At 38.3% G+C, this 25,232-nt stretch overlaps 2 protein-coding genes across 4 annotated transcripts in view; both read right to left on the reverse strand.

Moving 5' to 3' along the window:
* Positions 1-12,677, reverse strand: part of crebbpa (CREB binding lysine acetyltransferase a) — a 51,759-nt gene extending 39,082 nt beyond the window's left edge. For all 3 annotated transcript variants that reach the window (XM_079889949.1, XM_079889948.1, XM_079889947.1), the window contains exon 1: positions 11,864-12,677. In XM_079889949.1, the coding sequence (XP_079746075.1) occupies positions 11,864-11,942 (79 nt within the window). In that variant the 5' untranslated portion in view covers positions 11,943-12,677. The remainder of the gene's footprint in view (positions 1-11,863) is intronic.
* Positions 12,678-12,708: 31 nt separating this feature from the next.
* The window catches only part of LOC307169355 (adenylate cyclase 9), a 46,814-nt gene continuing 34,290 nt past the window's right edge, over positions 12,709-25,232 (reverse strand). Inside the window, exons 6-10 of the mRNA XM_079889952.1 lie at positions 23,797-24,005; positions 22,462-22,621; positions 21,066-21,214; positions 20,534-20,560; positions 12,709-17,398 (exon numbers count right to left, since the gene is read on the reverse strand). Of these exons, the coding sequence (XP_079746078.1) occupies positions 16,114-17,398; positions 20,534-20,560; positions 21,066-21,214; positions 22,462-22,621; positions 23,797-24,005 (1,830 nt within the window). The 3' untranslated portion in view covers positions 12,709-16,113. The remainder of the gene's footprint in view (positions 17,399-20,533; positions 20,561-21,065; positions 21,215-22,461; positions 22,622-23,796; positions 24,006-25,232) is intronic.

Genomic DNA, 25,232 nt, shown 5'->3' on the forward strand with positions numbered 1-25,232 from the left:
GCATATTTTGTAGTGATTTTTGTGTGAGCATATCAGTGAACACCCCTGACCACTCGGTGAGTTTCACGTCTTTGTAAAACGAAAGTTTAATGCGTTTTAGGAAGGATTGTTCCAGTGCACCTATGCAGCCATTCTGGAGGTGGGGGGGAAAGTGAAAGAAACCTAAAATTCTCAGGACAGCAGCATGTGTCCAAATTTTAATCTTTACCGTTCTATTTCATCAGAAACGATCTGAAAACAGGGCTTTAAGTGTAAAATACCGAACTTGTCCTTTAAAGGGTCTAATCTAAGCTGTGATTTTGACGCCATGCAAACATCGCTTTAGCAGCTTCATGTTGTGAAGGAAAACAGCAGAGAGTAGCAGCCTAAATCAATATGCCTGCATGAGGCTTGATCTGCTAATAGCCCTAATAAATCCACCTCATCTGTTAAAATCTGCTAATGAACGGCTGACACCTTATATACACAAGGGAGTGTGTGCGATATAGCAGAACAGCTGGGAGGAAGGAGACGTTCTCCATCATGTCCGTGACTGTGCGAGACTAACACCGGCTGTTAGCATGATTAGCAGAGTAAATGCCACCAACACATCAGGAGGGATGCTAAGAGATGATGTCACCGCTGATTTAGGCGCGAGGGCAATAAACTAATAGATTTGATAATGATTCACTATTTATCCCAATGAGAATAAGCCCATTTAAAGTAAAATAAATGGGAGAAAATAAAAACAATTTTAATAAAACTGCAGGTGGTAAGCTATATAGTACTTACTAAATACAATGCAATGCTGTACACTACTAGTGATGTCAAATTACAATACGCTGACTAATGCATGTGAAGTTTATTGTTGAAGGAATGTTTCATATACTATTTTTATAAAACCGTAGGCAATATACAGTACATACTGCAGTGACCCACACACAGGTGCGGACAAGCAACAGTGAAGTATACTACTGTTTGTAACATTTACCATTAGAGACTGTTTTACATGGTAACTTTAAAAATCATTGGTAGTACAGTACATAGGCCTACAGCGTAGTATGCTGTACACACTAGTAAGGACAAGCAACGATGTAGCAGAATACTGTTTGCAACATTCATATGCTTTTTGTATTAAAATTACAGGCAGTCTTTAGTACATACTGCATAGTGTGCCATACACTAGAGTGGTCAAAAGACAAAGTTTGTAACATTTCCCACTGTAGACTGTTTCATACACTATTTGTGTTAAAATCACTGGCAGTATTCAGTACATACTGTGTACTAAATACTACTATTTGTAACGTTTACAATGGCGCACAGTAGTGTGGCTTAAGCGACATCGTAGCATACTACTTTTTGTAATGTTTACCACTGAAAACTGTTTTGCATGCTATTTTTATTAAATCACTTTGCAGGATTTAATACACACCGTATACCATGCCATGCACTAATGTGGTTTATGTGACAACGAAGCATACTAATATTTGTAACGTTTACCATGGAAGACCATGGATTTTTTTTTTTAAGTTGTAGGTAGTCTGTACAATACACACTTCATAGTGTGCCAACACACAAGTGTGGTTAAATGACAATGTCACACGTTTTATAAAATCATAAGCAGTATACAGCACAAGCAGCATGGAGTGCCGCACGCTAGTGAGGTCAAATGACAATGTCGCGTACTACATTTGTAATCTTCCCCGTGGCATTTCGTTTCACGTGTCTTTTTATATAAAATAATACGCAGAACAAAGTAGATACTACACAATATGCCGTACACTTGTAACCCATTCAGATAGCAGCCTATGTTTTGGCAGGCCTGAAAAAAAATTGGTCAGTGTGCGAGCGGTATTTCCCAGAGCAACACTGTGCAGTCTATCCCCGGCTCTGATTGAGATGCAGCATGGGTAGCACTGAGGTCGCACCGGTCCAGGAGTAAACACAGACACGCACGCTGCCAGACACAGCAGGTGCTAAACACGAGGGAGGCAGGAGTAGGGATCATCCCTTTTCTTTTGCTCCCTGACGCGGTGGCTGGCTGCTTAATGACCCACATCACAAAGCCAGACTCGTGCACGTGCTCACTTACACACTCAGCTGTGTAGTGCCAACGTCCCGCCCCCTACAACCTTGAAGCCGTGCCAAAATGCAAAGTAACGTTTGGGTTTGAAAGCACCTTGGAGTCTAGAGTCCCAACGGGGATCCAGATTTCTCCCTCCATCATCGTGCTGAAGCCCGCTATAGTGGCTCCGGCGGTGGGCTAATAATAGTCTCTCAGCGCGGCAGTAGACCACAGCTGTTGTTCACAGAGTCTAAAAGATAGCGGGCCGTCTGAGCTGGGACAGGTGCGCCTCGCCTGGGATTTCACTCGGATGGGGAGGATGGCAACGGATCCACATGAACGGAGACTTTCAGCTTGGCTATCCATCTCTGTCAAATTAAATATTCCTGAAAAAAATGTGTCACGGTTCCATAAAAATATAAAGCAGCATGACTTTCTATATTGACAATAAAATAAGTTTTCAATATTGATAATAAATGGGCACCAAATCAGCATATTAGACTTAAAGGTGCTCTGATCGATCAGTTGCCAATCGTTATTTGCCGATAATCATTTTATAGGCAGTTTGATCTGTTGACTTTAAAAAGGCTGATCAGAAGAGCAGATCAAATGACGCAAAACTCGTGAGACAATTTTTCTATGCATAGCATTAAAAAAAAAAACTTCACCGCATTCACCGGTCTAGGTTTCTCAAAAAGTAGGGGATGCACGATATTTCGGCCACCATATCGGTATCAGCCGATAAACGTTCATTTTTTATGTTATCGTTATCGGCCTGATAAGAAAATTTGGCCAATATATATTAAAGCCGGTCAGCTTCAGATGCGCTCTGTCCGCCATGATAGTTTTGAATTGCTTGAAATATGATTGGAATCACTTAAAAAAAGGAAAATACAGTTAATGCAACATGTATGTAGCCTATATGACAAACTGCACAATTATAATGAGAACATAATTGTGTGCTTGGGACATGGTTTTTAAGGATAAGGCTTTTGTTTTTGTAATCAGGCTCTCAAAAATTATATACAAATTTGGACTTAGATTTATATCGGTTATCGGCTTTCAAATATAAAGAATTATCTGTATCAGCACATCACTAATAGGGCTGTGCGATTATAGTGCATTTTTTCCCTTCATAGCTATGCGCTTTCTTTCCTCCCTAAAAGCCCAAACTTAACCTCCAAATCAGCTAAATAAGTGATTGTTGTAAAATACAGTCTAATGTTGCTAAACCGCAGGACGTGCTCGATAATGAAAAGTTATTAAAACAGCAGTAAGCCGAAAGAGCACACGAGACTTCTTTCAAAAACATAAATTTTACCGACCCCAAAAACTTTTGAACAATAGTGTACACATGAAGTAATTCTCTCAAAGCTAAATTTTGTAAAACATACAGGGAACCTTATAATGTGGTACATTACAAAAATATGACTTAAAAAAATTAACAAAAGGCCCAAGGATGACAATCAATAACCAAAAGCTCTTTGGATACCAAATGAAGTAACCTTTGAATTATATATTATAGCATATAATAACCATATTATTATAGCAATGTGTAAAATAAATCATTATAAACTCATAAACACTAAGGTTTTAAATTCTGCAGTGCTATGGTGAAAAGTGGTGCAGGAAACACTGGCATAGAGTAAAAGATCTTCGAAGTTTAAGAATTGATATAATGATGTTCAAAAGAGGATTGCTTTTTATTTTTTTTTAATCAATATTTATTCCCCAGCCCTACTTTATGGCCTAAGAAGAGCAGAACAACAAAGTGTGAATATTTCCCTAGAATTCCTTTTCAGGTTTAGGAGTGTTTGCACACAAGAGACTGCGAGCATGTGCCGGATCTGAGCAGCAGACGGGTTCAAGTTTCACGAGGCTGTTTAGACCAAACCTGCTGCTGATAGACAGCAGTGGAGTTGAGGGAGAGACGCGAGGAGACGCTTGGCTCCGTGGTGGAAGGTTAACACAGGGCTGGTTTGGTCACATGGCGTACCACTAAATGTTTTTATTGGGCTGAAACGCATCTTGTAAAAGTGTCATGTTTCCTCCTTTCATCCCAGTTCACAAACACTGCATTCGGTCTAAATCACTGCTTCGGTCTGAACCAATGCTTTTCACTAACAAATTTCACTTTTCCAAAGTGAACAGCTCATTTACAGCATATTCAGCCCAGAGAGTTCAGAATTTTTGGTTTCTGCCAAGAATTTTAATTGTCACATTGCTAATTCTTATGATTTTTAGCTTTAGATTCATTATTTTAAAACTGGTGAGTTTAGAGAAGTAGATTCTCTGATCATTTTATAATGCTGACAGCATGTTGGGCTTTAGCAGTAACTGACTTGACGTATTTCAGCCACAGCTTCAGCTATGTATGATGTAGGGGGTGGGACACTATAGATTCTAGAGTGCTTTTGATTGGACACAATCTGATGAGAAGTGCTGAGTGATGTCATCAAAATCATTGATCCATATTGGTGAAAGTGAGAAACCATGGGCCCTATCTTACACCCGCCGCAATGCAGCGCCAAGCACGACGCAAGTGTTTTTTTGCTAGTTTCAGTTCGACGCAGTTCACGTCCTGCGCCACGCTGTTTAAATACCAAATGCATTTGCGCCCATTTATGCACCCATGGGCTGCCGGTCTGAAAACGATGTGTTCAGGCGCATTGTTAAAGGAGAACTCGGCAACTCTAGCGAACTCTAGTCACTTCTTCGCTGATTTTTCCGTTTGTTGTCGCATGTTTTCCCCACAAGCTCCCCCTACAGCTGTGGGGGGGCGTATATTTCACAACACGGTCGTAAAAAACTCACTTGCGGCGGCCTCCTCCCCCTCTCTACCGCTGCTCATGTGCGTTTGTTATGATCGGAGCAAGCCAACTGTATCGTGTGGAGCTATGTCTACCGAGGTGGGTAATCTGGTAATACATCATACATGCGTGTGTGTTTATGTCGAATTGCCGTAAAGCAATTCGTGTTTCGCGCTCGTTCTCGCTTCTCACGAGACTTCCAATTTCTATCTTGCCGGGACGGTAGTCCCCAAGCTGCAAGGTTGGTTTTCCGCCTGGGAACGCTGGGGGGAGCGGGGAAAGTCACCAATATCACCAGAACAGGTTGTTTAACCATCTAAATGAATTCTAGACAGTTTTATTAAGTTAAAAAAGTTACCATGTTCTCCTTTAACGCGTTGCTATTTTGAGGCAACTGAAATAGCCTGCACCATTGACCAACTGAAAACTGGTCTAAAGTCAATGGCGCAATTTATTTTTGTTATTTAAAGAGCGCGTTAGTACTGAGCACCTATAGGCGGGTCCCCAACGCTCGTACACTCTGCTTATTAAACACACAGGGACGCACATCAGCGCACAAACACGCCAAATATTAAAAATAAAAGGATTACAATGTAAAACCTTATTTTTGTGTACATAAAGATATGGTGGAATCCAGCTTGTCCCATAGATTATCTGCTTGCGCACTTTTACTTCGCGCACGAGCAGATCCGTTTGCGCTCTGGAGATGCGTTCAGTCTTTCTACTATCAAATTTCGTCATGTAAATAGCGAATCCGCCATGGCGTGAGCGCAACTGGCATTTAAAGGGAATGAGAGATGAGAGACTGATTGGTTTAACGCACATAAAGCCCAAAACACACTCATTACTCATTAAGAGAACATAGACCATGCACCGGGTGCGCCGACCATTTTTCCCGTCGTTAAACTAGCAAAAGTGGATTTGCCCTAACTGCACTTGCGCCTTGAGCTTTAGACCATGAGCTTAGATCGTTAAAATAGGGCCCCAAGTTTAGAATGCTTATATCTCCTAAATGCGAATTTTGTAATTGTTTTGGAGCACACAGCTTATAGATAATGTAAGGCTAGCATATTCAAACTAAAAGACAAAAAACTTGATTTCATGGAGACTTTGTGTCGTGAAGTGTATTCAAGCCTTCAGGAGGACCATGCAGAAAATGTGGATGGAATTGAGGAACCCAGTTATAAAAACAGAACTTACTGATGTGAAACACATTTTATATAAATAAATCAAAAATAGGGCTGTACAGTTAAATTCAAACTGCGATATGCATTAGTGTCTGTGACTGTTGTTTTAATATAAAGTCTGCATGTTCTGCGAATATGGGCAAAAAATTACATAATTTAGGAAAGATTTCACAGGGCCCTTGGCTAACTGCTAAGTGCTAACTATCAGCACAATTAAGCTATCGGTAAGCCGCCGCCCCCCTTAGTTACTGTTCAGAACTCGGACAAAAAAACAGAGTTGCTAACTGTCTTACAATGACAGCTGTCAAGTGTGAAAACCTTGTCCCAAGATGTTTTTGATACATTTTGGACACAGAAGGACCACCTCTCGTCGAGGAGCATTCAAGTGGGACTTAAATATGCCATGGAGGGATATATAAAAGAATAAATATGGTGGGTAACCAGATTCATTTGGAAGCGAGGGTTTACAGATTACATTGCAACGGGGAGAAGCCTCATGTTACGGTCATCACGATCTCAGATGAACAACATCCAGGATCAACACTGTTCATGTACCACAGAGTAAGATTAAATTCATTTACATTTAACCAGTTTAATATGGGGAGGCAGTGAAATGTAGACCTCCATTTATGCGTTTTTGACCTACACTCACTGTACAGTTAACGTTAGCTATTTAGGTTTGTACGTTAGCATGGCCTCACTGATTTTAATTGTAACTTAATGAGAGTATGACAACCAGAAAATGAACGTTTTTGTCTTTATTGAGATTGGGGTTGAATCCTTTGGGAACCAGGGTACTGCGCCCACATCAGTGATAAATTAACCGGGTTTCAGTCGCAGATAATTGGTCCGTTCGCGCAGGTCTTTTCACACTTTTGAAATGCGCTGGTGAAAAGCGCGGAAAATTACGGTGATTCAAAACATGAATACCAAAGCTCATCCTCTCAGGATACCGGGAATCAGTGTTACAAGTACCCCAGGCACATCGTTTTTTACCATTTTTGTAGCATAAACACCATCAAAACGATGAAAGCATCGGATCTTCCAATGTTTCTCTATAACGCTGGAACCTAAAGATGTTCGAGTTCCGGTCCCCGTGCAACTGATACTCAACTGCCATTGGCTCATCTGCGTTCGAGGGGAGGGGCATACCGCTGGGTTAATTAAACCATCTTTGAAAATGTATTCATCTGAATTCACCCTTTTCTAAGAACATCCACTAAAAATATTATAGCTAAAAAAAAGGAAAGAAAACACTAGTTCAACTAGTCAACCATCCTGACACCTCCCTAATTACAGCTAATAATTACCAAGTTGTGTACACTGAACCGTACAGTAGAGAAACTCTCCATTTGTGATGAATTACAGATCAGTTCTCTTGCTAAGTTAAGCTCTATATTAGCAGTTAAATTACCTTAACCAATAAAATGATCAATTAACTAGTGCTGCACAACTAATCACTGAATAATCAGGATTATGATGAACTAACATATTCTGCTCCTTTAGCATCATTTGTCTTCTATTTACAATGTACATTTTGCAGCAGTTGATCATACCCAAACACAGCCATCAAAACGACCATTAACCCAGGCATATCAAGAACTCTGGCCATATTCTTTGGCCTGCAGCACAGTGTCTCAAAGCATGTTACGGCACTCATTGGACACCTCTGGTGTGCAATACCAAAGCGCTCTAAGAGAAGGCATGTGTGCGAGGGAGTTGATAATCTGCCGACTAACTAACTAACCAACGATGTGCAGAAGTCTAAGTCCAAGCTGACTGTTGTGTGGTCTGTTGGAAGTTGTTAGGGATGTTGCTCTTCAAGCTGATTTCTCACTAGTCAACTAATCAATCTTAATGAAACCCTTGCCTTTAGAATTAGGCTGGTTTCAGGTTCACCGTACCAAGATATGTAAATGTAAACATGACCCTAAGACAAGCTTTTGCGTTAAACAAAAAAGCTAGACAGAGTGCGACAAAATGCAGGGGGTTCGAGATGAAAACTGCACAAAGCCATGATGTAACGGACAAAGATGTCTGAATGTCGATGACTGCAATAATGCTTTTAAAGTGCATTTTCCTACAGATTAATCCATGAACACACATATGGATGCTAGTTGATGTGCGGCCACTAGAAATAACAAAAACTAAACTAAAAGAAATAGATCAACTAGGAAACCTCACACCAGTTGACTACTCTGGTGTTAGACTAACTAACCATCCACAATGCATCCGTACCTAATCAAGACCAGTTTCATAGGTTGTACCCCTAACCCTAATATATTCACAGCTTAGTTGTCTGCATATTAAAAAGGAATAAGAAATGTTCAGTCTCTCCATGATTTCAAATTAAACATTTTGAGTTTTGCAGCCCAAAATGAATGAATTTACTGTGGCATTTCTAAAAAACTACAGTGATTGCAGCAGTTTTTGTGGTGATTTGAAGTAAAAATCCACCAATAATCATTCGCCTATATTTATACAAGTTTAGCATTTGACAGTAAGAGTAGTAACCTAGTGTTGTCAAAAGTACCGACTTCGGTACTGAAATTTAAAAAATGTGACGCTTTTGAGCGCTGAGTGGTATCATAAACACTTCTGATTGGCCATTGTGTTCACGCGCTCATCAGATATGTCGGTGATTGGCTACGATGATCAACGCACGGGAGCATTTGAGAGCACGCAGAAGTGTTTGAAAGTGTAAGCGCTCAGTGAAGAGCGTCATTGATGTATATTTACAACATGTTTTTGAAGTGTAAAAGAATTTGGAAAAAAATCCAGGTCCAGGTTTTTATGAATTTGCATTAATTCTTGCGATCACAAAATTGCTAAATCCTGGAGGCTTTTGCAAAAGCCAAAAACATAACCATTCTGGGCCAGTTGGATTAGAATACACATTCCCTCAGTGGCTACATTTACATGCACTTAAATAATTAGTTGGTAATCAGATTGAAACGGCCACATGTAAACATCTCAATCGATCCGACTGAGCTCAATCCAAATGAAACTTCGATTTTGGTGTGGTGGTGTAGACCTGACATAATCCGATCAATTAGAAAAAAACTAAACATATTTGCTTGAAAATGACTAGGCCTATCTTCTCAATCGGATTCAAAAATAACCTCACTCAAGTTGCGCACATTACCAGAACACATCTCTGTTTACATATGTTTGACTTCTTACGAACATGTGTATGTTCATTTATGTCTGAAATTTAATAAAACATTTGTCAGCTTTCCTTCTAGGTAAGTCAGTTATACTTTCTGTAGCTTTGATGACTTTCAGAATATGAAATCGGATTGGATTCATTCAGACTAATGAAAACGAGTGCATGTAAACAGGAGTACCAGCACTGCTCAATAGCAAATGCAACTGAAACATCTCGGACTGATGGGGGAAAAACAATTATTGAAACAAACTGCACACTTCATCTGTCAAAATCATCAGCTCATTAAGTAGTATAGTCTGAACGCACGAAGGCAAGATGGATGCTGAAGCGTGTGATGGTCCAACAGAAGCCAGAGAAACAAGTCTCTACAGGTGAAACAAGACTCCTCGGCTATTAAACCGAGAGCTCAAGTTCACATACACATGCACTAGTAGCCTGCGGACAGATAATCAGACACATTACATGCTGATTAGGATAAACGAGGGGATGTTGAACTTTTTGCAACCTGTATGCACTAACTGACAGCTTTTAACACATTTGAGCGCTAGTCATCGCATGCATGATGCAAATCTATTGCATGCAGACATTTATGTGGTTAATGACAGCTGAGGTAATGCGTCATAAGTCACTTCAAATTGGTTTGTTCAAAGTAATGAAGAAACAGAACATGATGTTCTAACTGGACAATAATACAAACCCCAAACAGGTTAATTAATCCATCCACACAAGCATTAACTATTATGGCTAACAAGATCAACAGTATGATCCCATGTGTCTGAACATGATAACTTGGGCATTAATCATCACATTCAACAAAGCAGCAGTAGCCTACCTACTGTACTTCAGGCAATCTTAGAGGATTTTGCTTTCTCACAAGAGCGGTAGTTTGGCTTTTCGAGTGCTAGATTGGTTTTTCGATAGTTTAGTTTTGCTTGGGCATGTGATCTCAACATAGCGGTGCCCATCATATACTGAACAAAAATTATTGTTGGTTTAACTTAAAAAAAATAAGTTGCCTGGTTGCCTTAAAATTGAGTTCTTTGAAATTAAACATTTTAGTTAATACAATTAAGGAATTGGTTTAATAAATAGAAACTCAAAATATTGTGTTGTCTGAACTGCATTACTCATCTAAGTTGATTTGACAGAAGAAAAAAAGTTGCGATAACAAATCATTTTCTGCAGCGTAGGCCGACCCGCTTCATGTAATAATAATTATAATAAAAATAATGCATGTTCCGATAAAACATATAGGCCTACCTTTAGTCGCTTTTGAAAACGTACTAATGTGTAAACTTTCTAAGCACAAATGTATTGGGTGCACCTTTATGACTGTTTCATAGTGACCACAAACTAAAACTTTCACTTTCAGAAACTGTCCCGGGACAGTCCCATGGAGTTGTCCGTCCTTCATTCACTATCAACTGGAACTCTTTCCATGTGCAGATCTGAAAGAAGACTGAAGAATGGACGTGATGATTTTCATCAGACTGATGCAATATGTAACAAAAGTGACAAGATGGGCAACTTGAGGATCAGTGGGACTTTTCTAGATGCACACAAGTTTGATTGGAAACTACTCAGCCTCATGTCGACCAAGTTTAACCTTCATTCCCTACACATTATTGGCAAAGCAACTATATTAACGCTATGCTAGTTTTATTAGTAACTAGACTGCAAGCACTACATTGGTGAAAACGAAAACGGTAATCATTTATTCACCCTCCTGAATCTCAAAACTCATGGGATTAACTTTCACTATATGGAAAACGACGTTGTTTCTCCTTTAGTGCCATACGAGTTTTGAAGGGTTCCCAGCTAACATGAGCATTTCTCAGAGATCTAGCAAACGGTCTGGCCATGTTCTCTAAGTTACGAGCAAACATTCTTCCAGTAACGCTAATATAATGTTCGTTCAAACTTATCTAGTCTTTAATAGCGTTCTCAAAACGTTATTTTACATTGTTCATGTAACGTTTTGCTGAAATGTTTTAGTTTGACGTTACTACTTGCAACAGAAGGTCCAGAGAACATTCAAAAGTAACGTTCCCGTGTTTGCAAAATTATCCAATATAAAGTTCCCGCAACGTTCGGGTAACCAAGTAAAAACGCTCATAAAACATTTAATAAACGTTTCCCAAAAGCATCGTGAGCCTAAGTTTGTTTGTGGAGACCATTGCCACGAGTATTCTCTGTGCTTTTGGGAAACGCAGAAACTTTAAGAAAACATTCACAAATAACGTTTTTTAGCGAGAACTTTATAAAAACGTTCTTATAACATATTTTGGTTACGCTTTATTTTAAGGTGTCGCTGATACAAATATGTTCCAGTGCATTTATATATTTAAGTACAACATGTACTCAGATTTAGTTGCATGTAATTATGCATAATTTACTGTTAGTAGTAGCTACTATGGTAACATAAGTAACGAGGACAGTGTAAAATAAAGTGTTCACCATATTTTTGTTAGCTGAGTGAGTATACGATTATGACAGTAACTTGATTTTGGTGTGCCTGGGTCAGTTAAGTGTTTCTGGGCTCATTTGACAGCTGGGTTACACACATGGCGCATGAATAGGCGTATGGTAGTGCTTCATAAGAGTGTGTGAGAAGAGTTTGGGATCAGGCCTGCTGCTGCTGCTGGACTTTTACCTGGTGCGTCTGGAGCAGGTGCTGTCAGCTTCGCTCGCTTCGCGCTTGAAGGACCAACATCGAGCACATTTTCAGCCATTGCGATAAAGAAATGCTTCTGGCCGAATGTTGTGTGTGGAAATGCAAAGTGAAGGATCCTTTCGTCAGAAGAACAGATGTTACCTTACTTTTGCAAGACGTGGGGAGTGTGGAGCGGCTCGGCGGAGGATTTTCTCAAAAAAGCAGCAACAGCGCCCCGCGTCGCCACCACCATTCACCCCATGATAATCCAACACCCAACACCCACATTATCATCGTTATATTGCCGAGAGAAAACGCCTCCTTTCCGCCAATTCAACGTAAAATCCCAAATAAAATATCCACGGGAATCCTCGCGCACGAGCGTCGTTAGTTTTGCAACGGAATGCGATCCATTTTCTGACATCAATTTTTTTCGTGCAAAAACATTCTGGCTCCGTGTAAAAATGCACGGTTGCATGAAAATGAGATATTTGTGCAAAATAGTCCCCTCGGCGCTGTCTGCCCTCCAAAAGCGTCCGGTAAACAATCCCCGCTCCGAGCGAAATACAGACGCAAGCGTCGCTCTTAAGGGGAAATCAGATATGCGAGGGTTTCGTGGCCGACGAACGCCGATTAAATCCAGGATTTTTCGCCAAAAATTCCTTCGCGGCGATATAAAGGTGTCATTTTCCGCTGAACGGTGTCGTCAAACCTCGGTTTGGATGCTCCGTGCTCAAAAATAAAAAATAGTGCTCTATCGAAATCCTGATTCCGAGCCGCGACAAGATGGCGGCTGTTGATTCCTTCGATACAAAAAGTTTTTTTTTTTTTTTTCTTTTTCCAGATAGACGGAGCCGAGGGGGAGGGGGAGCGCGAGCGCAATCACGCCCTACGTCAAACCTGCTGTGAGCGCGCGAAGCGGCCGCTGGAGGCAGCAGACGATCACAAATGAGTATCTGGGGCTCAATAATTGTTAATTGCGTCAATAATCTTGTAGACTAAGTCATATTTGGGATAAGAATTTGAAATAAATTAATAGTTTTAAATTCAGCCGATATTAGGTCTCTAGTAGTTTGCAGTAAAACAACTCAAATTGCACTTATACTAAAATCTAAATGTATTGAACAAGAATAAACAATGATATTGTGCTTATATTTTTTGTTTCATATCTTCTGACCCACATAAATAGTAAACATGCCACTTCTGCTACCAAAAGTGGCAATTTAAAAAAAAAATGGTGTCACTGGTGAATAAATTTAAGTTTTAAAGAAATTCTACATGCATATTAACTTTTTTTTTTCCCAGCTGGCCCACACATAAAACAGACACACGCCATTTCTGATATCTTTTCATTGTTTCTCTACTCTCGAAATCTGGCACATGCACATGTAGCATCAATTTTGAAAAATAAAAATAAAACAATACATGATATGTACATACAAAGTGAGTGCACTGTGCAAATGTATACAGATTATGCTTTTTGCCTGAATATAATGGCTAATAAATCAATACCTGCTGTGTCTCATGTGCATAAAAACAAATGATTGAAGAACATGTGCTGCATGGAAAAAAAAAAATCTTACCCACAATGCACAGATCTGTCTCGCAGCGTCTGCCCGCACTATTAAAATTCTTTGGTATACACATATTCCCACAAAAAGCCACAAATAATTCATACACAGTTAATAAAAGCCCGTGAAAATCATATTTAAGGGCACATTTTTTAACACTCTTGAGCACCAATACTTTAGATTTGATTTGCACTCTGTCGCTTAACCAATTAACATTTGTTACATTTTCATACAAAAAAACAACAACAATATGAAGCAGTGAATGCCATGTGACGATGTTAATTGGCAAAATAATTAAAACCTACTAGGATGCAGGCAGTGGTGAGAAAGTGGAAACAATCACACATAAAACAAACATCACACTTTTCCATTTTAGCTCATTCAAAATAGCATAAAACTTAGTAGAATTAAATCTGAGGCACTTTTTAGAGTTCAGGCCTTGAGGACTGAAATAGGTGCTTGTTACGTTAGGTGGGACTGGTCATAAAGACCCACCCCCTCCCTGCTTTAAGTGGCTCCCTTTCATAAATATGCCCTTTTGATATTAGGCTCTGTGGCTGCACACCGATTCATGCACAGCCCCAATAAATATGAATGCATTTAATACAAAACCACATACATTATGCACAAGTAATTATAATTCAATACTGTCAGCACTGGGGGCTTCTTTAGCCAATGGAGTGATACAATTACTCAAAGGTGAATGTGTTGGCTGGAGAGCAGTGCACCATAAAACAATTAACAGCAAAAACAAATCCCTTTTCCATCCCGAAAAGTTCCATTTAAAGATACACAGTGTACATTTAAAAAAAGAAAGAAAAAAAAGGCTGGAATTATAATTCACATCAAAAAGGAAATAATAATATGATACAATAACAATATTGCAGGTGTTCTGAAAGCAGATATTTTGACATTTTGGGGGGAAATCAACAAAAAGGCACTGGATTTATTCATATTTTGAGAGCAAATTAGTGATTTCTCTGTAAACAAAACAAAGAACAAGTTCGTTCCTCAACCTCAGAGGCCAGCTTATTCATTATACATGATGGCAGAGGATACTGATCCAACCGGTGTGGACTGATAGAGGACTTGCTGCTTATCTTGCTTTGCTCCATTGACTAATGTAAGACGCATTGCAAGATATACTGCAGATTATTCTCTAGTGTTCTGAATGCATCGGAGACGGAAATCGCTGTAATGGAAAAAACGCACTAAACTGCCGTCTAATCCCAACAGAATCGACACCAAACAATAAAAATAAAAAATCCGGCTATAACATACATTTACTTCTGCCTACTTTCTTAGTAGATGTGATTTATACCAAAACTGCAACTCAAGCTGCTCGCCGACTATGGCAACACAAGAACCATTTTCCTCAAGGCCATGGAGTGAACAGGTATCATAAGTGCACGGTAATCAATAAAAACGATACCGACGGGCTCTGATATGAAAAGTTTGAGGCACTGAATGAAATTAATTAAATAATTCAGCTACAAAACCTGTTCAACTGAACACTTAATTGAAGGCCTCATTGGCAGGAGTTCACTGGAAATATTTAGGGGGAAACAGTGCCCCTCGTTCTGCTTTATATTGTAAGTGCCATGCTTATTTGAAAAATCAGTTTATTAATTTAGCTTTGAATCCTGTGGGACATCCCCTTACATGCCATAATTGTGCTAAGGAATGAGGGATAAGGACCCGTCAAGTCAATGAGAAACAAATTATAAGGCCAACATTTTTGTATGCAAAAAAAATGCATTGAACAACATGTTTACAACGAACATTACACTCTGAATTTCTGAATGCATTCCAAATCACCAGCCCTTGTGTCCTCTAATGAAGTGCAGATATCGCACAGCATGGTTTCTGCCATCTTTCTTGATTGCGTTTCAAACAACTAAGGCTGATTCTGCCGTTTTTCTCATTTCATTAGTTCAGGGTGCTATTGTGCGTGAGACACATTTACCTTCTATTGATAAAAGCTACATTATTTGCTGCCAGATATATTAGATATTAATATGGGCATTGTGGACAGAAGTGCCGGAAGCCCATCTCTATCTATACACCCTTGTCTTCCTTGGTTTTATTTTAACGTGATGTAGGTGACTGCCCAATGAGTAGTGAAACTAATACGCTGTATATTCATTATAATAACTATAATACATCCGCCTGTAATCCTGTCTTAATTAGCAACTGGCACTTTGATTATTTTGCGAGAAAAAAAAAACACTGAAATTAAGGGGGAAAAAAAATGAATATGGCATAAGAACAATTTTGTACATTTTTACGTTACGAAAAACAGCATTTTTCCACTTTTCGAAAAGCCATGCTGATATATTTGTTCAAATATCTCTGAGTTGTTCATTTGACTGATCTTATTCGGTTTACATATCGTGAAGGCACTTTATAAACAAAATTTTTTGAGAACATCAGAAATTAAATCCATTTTCCCCTCTGTGCTACACTGTGATCCACACAGCAGATGCTTAGCGCACCCATTTATCTATTTAGGTCACATCATCAACACATATGCCCTATACAGGCTGCTAATGCTACTCATTGGAACTCCAACAGTTGTGGTCGGAAAAGCCCCTTCAAGGAAGTAGAGCCTCGATGTTAACAGCTGATTGGCTCTTGAGGAAGGACCGCTGCTCAGCCGAGGTGAGGAGGACATTTAAATCACTCCACTGCCCTGAGCTTTGTATGCTCATCTACTTCATCATCCTCTCCTTGTAAAGGTGTCTCTGGTCTGGCCAATGGTGCGTACAGTTGTGCTATTGACGGAGGCTGTGTACCACTTAGCGATGGCTGTTGATAAGGACTCTCGTAATCCTTTTCTTTGAGCTCAGGGACAGGAAAAGTGTCCTTAGTGTCTTGGTGCAACTCCTCTGTAATCTGAGACGGGCCTAATACACGGCCCTGAGGCACACCGTGGCCACTGATAGAGACAACATCAGGAGAAGTGGATGAAGGGTTTAGTGGTGCGGCGGATGTTGTATTGGCGAGTGTGTTGGGCTCTAAATGCCCAATGGCACCGTCCACCTGGCACTGTTCCAGGCTTTGTGTGGACCCCGATCTGCCCTCGTTCATTTGGGGATACAGGTAAGTCCTCATCTGCCCTTTCCCTTTTACGTTTACAGTGCCACGATAGTCAAAGGTATAGTTCATTCTGCTGAGCACACAGTGGCTCTCTTCGCTAACCTGTATGCGGCACTCCACTCCTGTGCTGTCCATGCGGCTAGCGATGTTGACCGTGTCGCCCCATATGTCGTAAAGCAGCTTGGTAGTGCCGATGACGCCAGCAGTCAGGGGCCCGTGGTTGAAGCCGATTCGCAGCTTGAACTTGAAACCCAACATGTTCTTGTTAAAATCGTCCACAACGCGCATCATTTCAAGAGCGAAGTCAAAGAGGGCACGCAGGTGAGCGTGCGGGTGCAGCTGCTCCTGGCACTGCTGCGCATTTAATCCAGATGCTGCCATGTAGGTGGCGCCAATGGTTTTAATCTTCTCTACATTGGAGAAAGCAGGCTTGCGCAACAGTTCGTCAAAGTCTCCAATGAGTTCGTTAAGTACTCGGTAGCACTCTTTCCCGCCCTCGTAGCTCTCTTCGTAGAACTCGCTGAAGTTGACAATACTTGCGAAGATGACCCCGACAATGTCGTGATTTTTAGAGTAACTCTGGTTCACCTTCAGCTGCTCGGCAACATGGATGGGGATGATGTTACGCAGCAGCCAGTCCGCTTGATCTCGCATGGTCTGAATCTTGATGCGATGCTTGTCGGCTTCCACGTTACCATGGTAATGTAGACGGTAGCTGACCTCGAATTCCCGGTTGAGGAACCAAACCAGCAGCATCAGAAGGAAGAAGGAGAGCACGGTCTCGAGGACGAGCAGGTCGAGAGCTGTGGGCGCAGAGTCCAACTCACCTGTGTGATCTGCTTCGACACTCTGGTTACTCATGTTCCTGCAGCCAAGGGAAAGAGATTTTAGATTTGATTGAGTGGTATATCAAATTCTACAGAATAATAACACCAACAATAACAGATGCTCAATTGTAAGATGTTTTAATTGTATTTTTCAGCCATGGGCTGCTAGGGGTGGGTTTAAGCCCTGAGTTTTTTTTGTTTTGGTCACCATCTCTTTATCGTATGGCATTTTAAATGCTTCTAACCTTTGGGAATGCATGTTGCTGAGATTAAAGGCTGGAATACATTACACAACTTTTTGCCCTGATTTGCAGTCTCAGGGAGAGTCAACACTTGGCAAAATTCAGAGCCAGTCTGGAGATTTTTAAGTGTCAAATCTAGGGGTGTAACGATACACAAAACTGACGGTTCGGTACGTCCCACGGTTTTGACGTCTCGGTTCGGTTCGGTTCGGTTCATTTAGGTGGGGTGGGGGGTTAGAAAGCTAAAATTGCTTTTTTTTTTTTTTTAAACAGTGCTTTAATTAACAAATTGTGTCCTTATCTTTAAATTAATTCAATTACAAGTAAACGTCTCGCAAGGATAAAAAAAATTATCTGCTAATGCTGTAAACTATATAGGAGCCCTTACTTTCACATTACTATAACATTAAAGCTTAACAACAGAGCCTAGACTTTTAGCCTAAATTCAGTTGCTATTTATTTTTAGATATAATAATAATAATCAACACTCAAGTAACAAATTGTATGAAAACATGTAAACTGTACATAAGGCAGTTTTTACATTAACATATGTTTTTACTCTAGTTTATTATTGAAATATAATTATTTACACAGTTGCTGTCATTTTCATGACAGATATTTTAAACATACATTAAATAATCAAGATGTCATTAACAGGTTAAGTAAACTATAACATATAGGCTAATACAGTGCATTTATTTAGTGAAAGGGTTCATTTCCTTAGCAAACCAACAAGCTGTGGACACTGAATGACTTGCCTGAGGTAAATAAAGCTATGTGAAAAACTAAGTGTTTTATTGACGTATTTCCGCTGTTAAAACACTGACTTAGCGATTACACGAGTTATGATGCCTTTCAGTAAGTATACTGTATCTTTCAACATACCTTCAGGTGTCCATTCATGTTTATTCTGTAACTGAGGAAGAGATGCTCGCATTTACTCGCGCTCCGCGCTGCCGCTTTAAATGAGGAGCCTAGTATAGTGATCTGTCACGCCACATCAAAGAGCGCCAAAACGACAATTAATGTTTGAATTTCGTGATCAAATAGACAGAATCTGAAAGATTACACCTTGCTTATTATCGAAAGTAACAGAACACTGAGCTTATTGCGATTAAATGTGGTTAATGGTGGTTAGGCAACAACGCTGTATTCGTTGTGTACACATAAGACATGAGGTCCAATGGGGGCGGGGCGGGGGCGGGGCGGGCGTGTTCGGTACGCCATGAGAGTATCGCGATTCGTATCGTTGGTGGTGTATCGCGGTTTTTCGGTTCGGTTCGAATATCGTTACACCCCTAGTCAAATCGTGTAGTGTATGATAGGCACAGACTATGATTCCAGAATATCAAACATGAGGGATATTTTGAGATTCACAGACTATTTACATTTATGCATTTGGCAGACGCTTTAAGCGACTTACATTGCATTCAAGGTACACATTTTACATTTTGTCAGTTCTTGCTTTCCCTGGGAATCGAACCCATGACCTTGGCGTTGCTAGCGGCAACGCTGTACTGTTTGAGCTACAGGAAAGACTATGATTCCAGGTAGTTGGAGGATATCAAACATGATTGATATTTTGAGCCGATTTTAGAACGCATATTGTTTTCATTTGTCACATGTCTCTCAGCAATGAGACCTGTTTCTGTGTGAGTTTGTTGCATTCAAAATGACTTAAAAGTCAAGTGTGTGATCCTCTGTCATTAAGTGTATAGACCTTATTCAGAAAAGCGCCATGACAGGTAGAAAGCGAGGCTGTGAGAGATAAGTATAGTACCGTGTTTTCAATAGTATCCACTGAGTTTTTTGTCTACTGAAATTTCTTGGAAAAATAGTTTTGCAGTGAAAAGCAGCAGAAAAATTAAACAACACATTAAATTACAGTACAACCCACTGAAGAGATGCATGTCTATCCCTCACAGCCTTGCTTTCATTCCAGATAAAAATCAAAGATGGCGCTGGTTTTTAAAAGTCATGTAGTATATTTCAGCCTTAAGGCAAGTTCACACCAAGAACGATAACTATACAGATGACTATAACGATATTAGCACCCACACATGACAAAGTTGTGTTTATTATAAGCCCGAGCAAAAGTTTTCTCTTCTGCTGCTTTAAATGCTCAAGCTCTTTAAGTTCGGGTGGATTCTGATTGGTGGTCAATGTTTTTATCGTTCATCTGCTGGAAAAAAAAACATCGTTCCTCGTTACGTCATTATCATTCTAGCCGTCGTGTAGACTAGAACTATTATTAAAATATTATAGTAATAGTAACCATTATAGTTATCATCCTTGGTGTGAACGGGCCTTTAAAGTCGTGATGACACTAAGGTAGTGACAGATCTTTTTTTCTGTATTATGATGTCCATTTGAGTGTAACAAATTATCGACAAAGAAACAAAAAAGTAGGGTTGGGACTTGGTTCTACCCGTCGGTTGCTGATTGGGTTTTGAGATGCGAGTGTTGCACTGAAAAGTGGAGGCAGATGAATGTGAGCTAGCACAGGGTTTAAGCGATATAACGATTGGAGAACGTCTGCAGAAGTCAGTCATTTTCACAAGAAGATCCAGTTATGACATTGATAAATTACTTGATCGAAACTTTTTTTTTTTTTTAAATGAATGCACGGATTAAATGTTCAGAAAAAGATCAATAACAAGAATTTAGAAAACTGGAAATTTCCATTTCATGTCAACTTTAAGGTTAATGGTGCCCTTGGCTTTTAATTTTAGTTATAAATAGATTGATTAATAGATTCATGTAATTAAAATGACTTCCTGCAGATGTAACGTTTCAGCATTTATTTTTTACAGGTAAGTGCATCATATTTGAGTATTATATCAACACATATTCATATAAAGAAAAAAAAAAAATCACAAATATCAGCTCAAATCAGTGTCAGCATGATGAAGCAGTTAAAGAAACACTCACCCAAACGCTCGAAAAGTGTCAGTAGCACTGCAAGAAGAAAACAGTTATCATAAATCAGATTTCTCTACAGCAACTGTACAATCTGACAGTCACCGTACATGTCCACCTGAGATGAGCTGGCGTTTTCAATTCACTCTCTATGGAAGCTGAATGGTAGGAGTGTGTGACGAATTGTGGGATTGACCGCAGAGCATCAAAAAGTTGAAAAAGGATCGTTTGACTTTTAATGATTGCTTTCAATAATAAATGACTTTTTTCACCTTGTACTGAAAGCAATCATAGACCATAGTGAAAACACCCATATCGTTGCACATTTTACAGACATACCAATGTTGTTTTGGGTGGCATTGGGAATATTTCTTCAGCATCGGGTGGACATGTACCATCATGAACTGTATAGGTTTGTGTTTTGTTGAGTCTCATGACTATGCTCTAAAACTATAATACAGTTATGTAATTAATTCAAACACTAAGCTGATATTGGTAAAAACATAGCTAGTTGAAGTAGTAACAAAAGCTGAGGATGTCTGACCTGAGCCTGATGGTGGCGCTGTAGAGCAGGATGAGTAAAGACAAACCAGCAACAGTGGCCAAAACAGAGCGCATCCAGAAACTGAGCTGGCAGAAGTTACAGTACTGGATAATAGCAATAATGAGAGCACAGCACAGGAACATGGTCACCTACAAAACCAGAAATGGAAAGAGCGCAAGTTTAAACAGTGAACCAATCACTGACAAACATATTTAGAAACCAGGGCTGTGGGTTTGTGTGTATCTGGACCTGTAATGAGCTTGTCAGCAATCTCAGCATACAGTATGTTCCAATATAAAATCCTCAATGCATTGCATACTATACAGTCACAATACAGCTTGATCCTGTAGAGTAACAGTGTTCTCAACATCCTCGAAGCTTCAAAATTCTTCCTCTAATTACCCTAGTATCCCACACTTTGATCAAACAGGATTCAAGAAACTGGGGAAAATGAACACTCTTTAAGATGAAGGTATACCATAATAAGCTTGTGAAACCACTTTTGTGGTAAACAGTGTGTTTTTGTGTTCAGAAGAATGTTTACTTTGATTTGCATACAGCTTTTTGAAGAATAAAACTCTCTAGGGATCTAGCAAAGAAACCCCTTAATAAATTCCCATGTTTGTTTTAATGGTAACACTTTACTATAAGGTCTCATTTGTTAACATTAATGTATTAACTAACCATGAGCAATACATTTGTTAGAATATTTATTAATCTTTGATAATGTTAGTTAATAAAAATAGTCGTTCGTTGTTCATGTTACTTCACAGTGCATTAATGTTAACAAATACAAATTCTGATTTTAATAATGTATTAGTAAATTATGAAATTAACATTAACTAAGATTAATAAATGCTGTAGAAGTTTTGTTTATTGTTAGTTCATGTTAACTAATGAAACCTTATTGTAAAGTGCTACCGTTTAAATGTTATTTAACGTTTAATAAATTTCATAATATTCTATTCTAAACCTATTAAGTTACGAGTTTGTTAAAAAAGGCGGTTTACATTTACATTATTTGCATTGTACTTGAGAACTTTGACTTAATGGTGAGCACAAACTTACACAAGTATTGAAATGTCTTATGCTCTGCATTTATATGATCAAAAATAGTTAAAACATTGTGAAATATTTTAAAACAACTGTTTTCTATATGAATATATTTAAAAATGTAATTTATTCCTGTGATCAAAGCTGAATTTTCAGCATTAGTCTTCAGTGTCACATGATCCTTCAGAAATCATTCTAATATGATGATTCACGAAGCATTTCTGATTTTTATCAATGTTGAAATATAATAAAAAGTGTGATATTTTTTCCCAGGATACTTTGATAAATAGAAAGTTAAAAAGACCAGTATTTATAGGAGTAGGAGGGATGTTGAGGACGTCACCTGGATGGGCAGCTCCAGAATGTTAGCCAGGTGGGAGAAGACCGACACAGCAGGAAGTGAAACGAGCACAGCCCCGATCACATGACGTGGGATCCAGCCAGAGACCAGCTTCAACAGAGACCGGGTACAGTTCTGCACATCATCCAGGCAAAAGATCATTCTGCAAAACAGGGATTAGAAAAGTTACACTCATATAGAAATTATGACTGAATAAAGTGACATACATTTTCAATTTATGTCTGATAACTATTTTGTCTAAATAATTTCTAAATTATACACTAAAAACTAATTTAGGCTTCACAACATTATAATGTCCAGTTTGAAAAGTGGATATTGATTTTGAGATTTGCTGAAGATTACATTTCACTTAAATTATTTTACAAATGATATGACATGTGGACAATTTATATATATATATATATATATATATATATATATATATATATATATATATATATATATATATATATATATATATATATATATATATATATATATATATATAAATATATATAAATATATATAAATATAATATATATAAATATAATATATAATATATAATATATAATATATATATATATATATATATATATATATATATATATATATATATATATATATATATATATATATATATAAATATAAATATATATATATATATATATATAAATAAATATATATATTTAATTATTACAGTGTGGCCACGATAAATAGATAAATATAAATATATATATATATATATATATATATATATATATATATATATATATATATATATATATATATATATATATATATATATATATATATATATATATATATATATATATATATATATTTATCGTGGCCACACTGTAATAATTAATTCCCTTGTTTTGGTTAAATCAGAACTAGGGAACAAATTAGTACAAAGTGGTGACAATTTAGTAAAACAAAGAAATTAGTTCTTAATTTGTGGTTACAATATAATTTTTTTTTCCTGTAATAAATTATTAATCATTAGTGTTAATAATTTACACTAATAATGTATTTATAAATTATTTAAATGATCAGTTTAATTATAATAAATTATAACTTAAAGTACATTTTTAAAAGCATTAATAATTTAAGTGAGTATCAAATGACAGTAAAGGAAATTTAATTGTAAAAACAAGGGAAATGAGCATTAATTAAATTAACCAATAACCATTTGTATGATATGTAAACATGGGTTGTCATATGATTTATGTATGATCGTTTTCATAAACTATATGGGCTGCACATCAAACTCTCCATGATCTGAACCCTTAAAAATGTTTTCTTTTTCGTGTTGTTTTACAAGACAGTCCAACTTACCGAACGGACAAAATGAGAGAAACCAGTTCCAACAGAGCGGCAGTGATTGCCAGTCCGAGCGTGGTTGCCATGGGAGTCTCCATGGAAACAAGGGGATACAGGAAGCAGGCGATGGTCAGGGCGAGGAAAACGGCACAAGACAGCAAAACATCAAGCAGAGAGCTGAAGACTGGACTCGCAAACGTCTGCACCGGCACGTGATTCACCACCTGGTGGAAACGCAGAGCAGAAGACACTGATTTGATGAGATTGCAGTTCTCTGAATAACCAGAAGAGGTCTATGCATGACTGTTTTAAGATCTACATGTTTCTTTGGTAGGAGAGTGTGTGCCACTGTTTTATTTGACCATCATTGAGATATTTTCCCAACTTTTATTAATATTTTAAAAGGTTGAGTAAGTAAGTAGTGTGCTTAAACTCACGGTTATGGTAAGTGGCGTGACATTTCACAAACACCCTTGAAGCGGTCAACCAATCACAACACACAGGTGCATCTGACCAATCAGAGCACACTGTGCTTTTCGGAAGGAGGGGCTTCATAGAGACAGGAACTAAACAGAGGTAACTACTATAGTACGATGCATTGTTGGAGAAACTAACCAGCTAGTCACGACTGTTTCCTAAAGCTGTAGTAACATGGTCGCACCTCTGTCGTTTGAACCACATTGGATCAACAATATAGGACTGTCGTTAATGGAATCACACGCGAGTAATAACTTCAGCTTACTAATCTATTCAAGATCTCCAAGATGCTGAACGAACATGGCACCTAATGACTACTTCATTGTCATTTTGCTTTATTTGATGTATGATTCATCGTGGGTTCCCTCATACGTCATTTCACGCACATGCGCTGATTGTTGACACGTAAATATGTTGACACGCTAAATGTTTATATATGTATAAATGTACAGAAGTCAACATTTGAAGTGGATCAAAACCTTTCATCAAAGTTATACATGATTTTGAACAATACCCATTCTTGTCTTAGGACAACTTTGATCAACATTTTTGATCCACGTCAAATGTTGACAACTGTACTGTATATTTAAATAGAGTTAAAGATACAGAATGCACTGAATATTAGCTTGCTTACTGTGCTCAAAAGAGCATGATCTATTTAAAGGCAGGGTGGTGATTTCTTCAAGAAAATGTTTTTGTCATGCTGGTTGAAAGTCTCTTTACATCCTGATAGCAATCACTAAGTTAAGTGATCTAAACATATGTATATGTATACATGTTTATGTATATTGAAGTATGATATTACATTATATTATATTATATATTATATTTCATCTGTGGAAGACATAGGACCATAAAATGTTCATCCAATCATTGCATACAATGTCCTACCTGTCAGTCAACATATGTATTTCTATACCTGTGTTTCATGCTATGCAGAGTTAGACAGACGTCAGTCACAGAGCAGCGCAAAC

This window comes from Squalius cephalus (genome assembly GCF_949319135.1).
Source record: "Squalius cephalus genome assembly, chromosome: 13".
Taxonomy (NCBI): Eukaryota; Metazoa; Chordata; class Actinopteri; order Cypriniformes; family Leuciscidae; genus Squalius; species Squalius cephalus.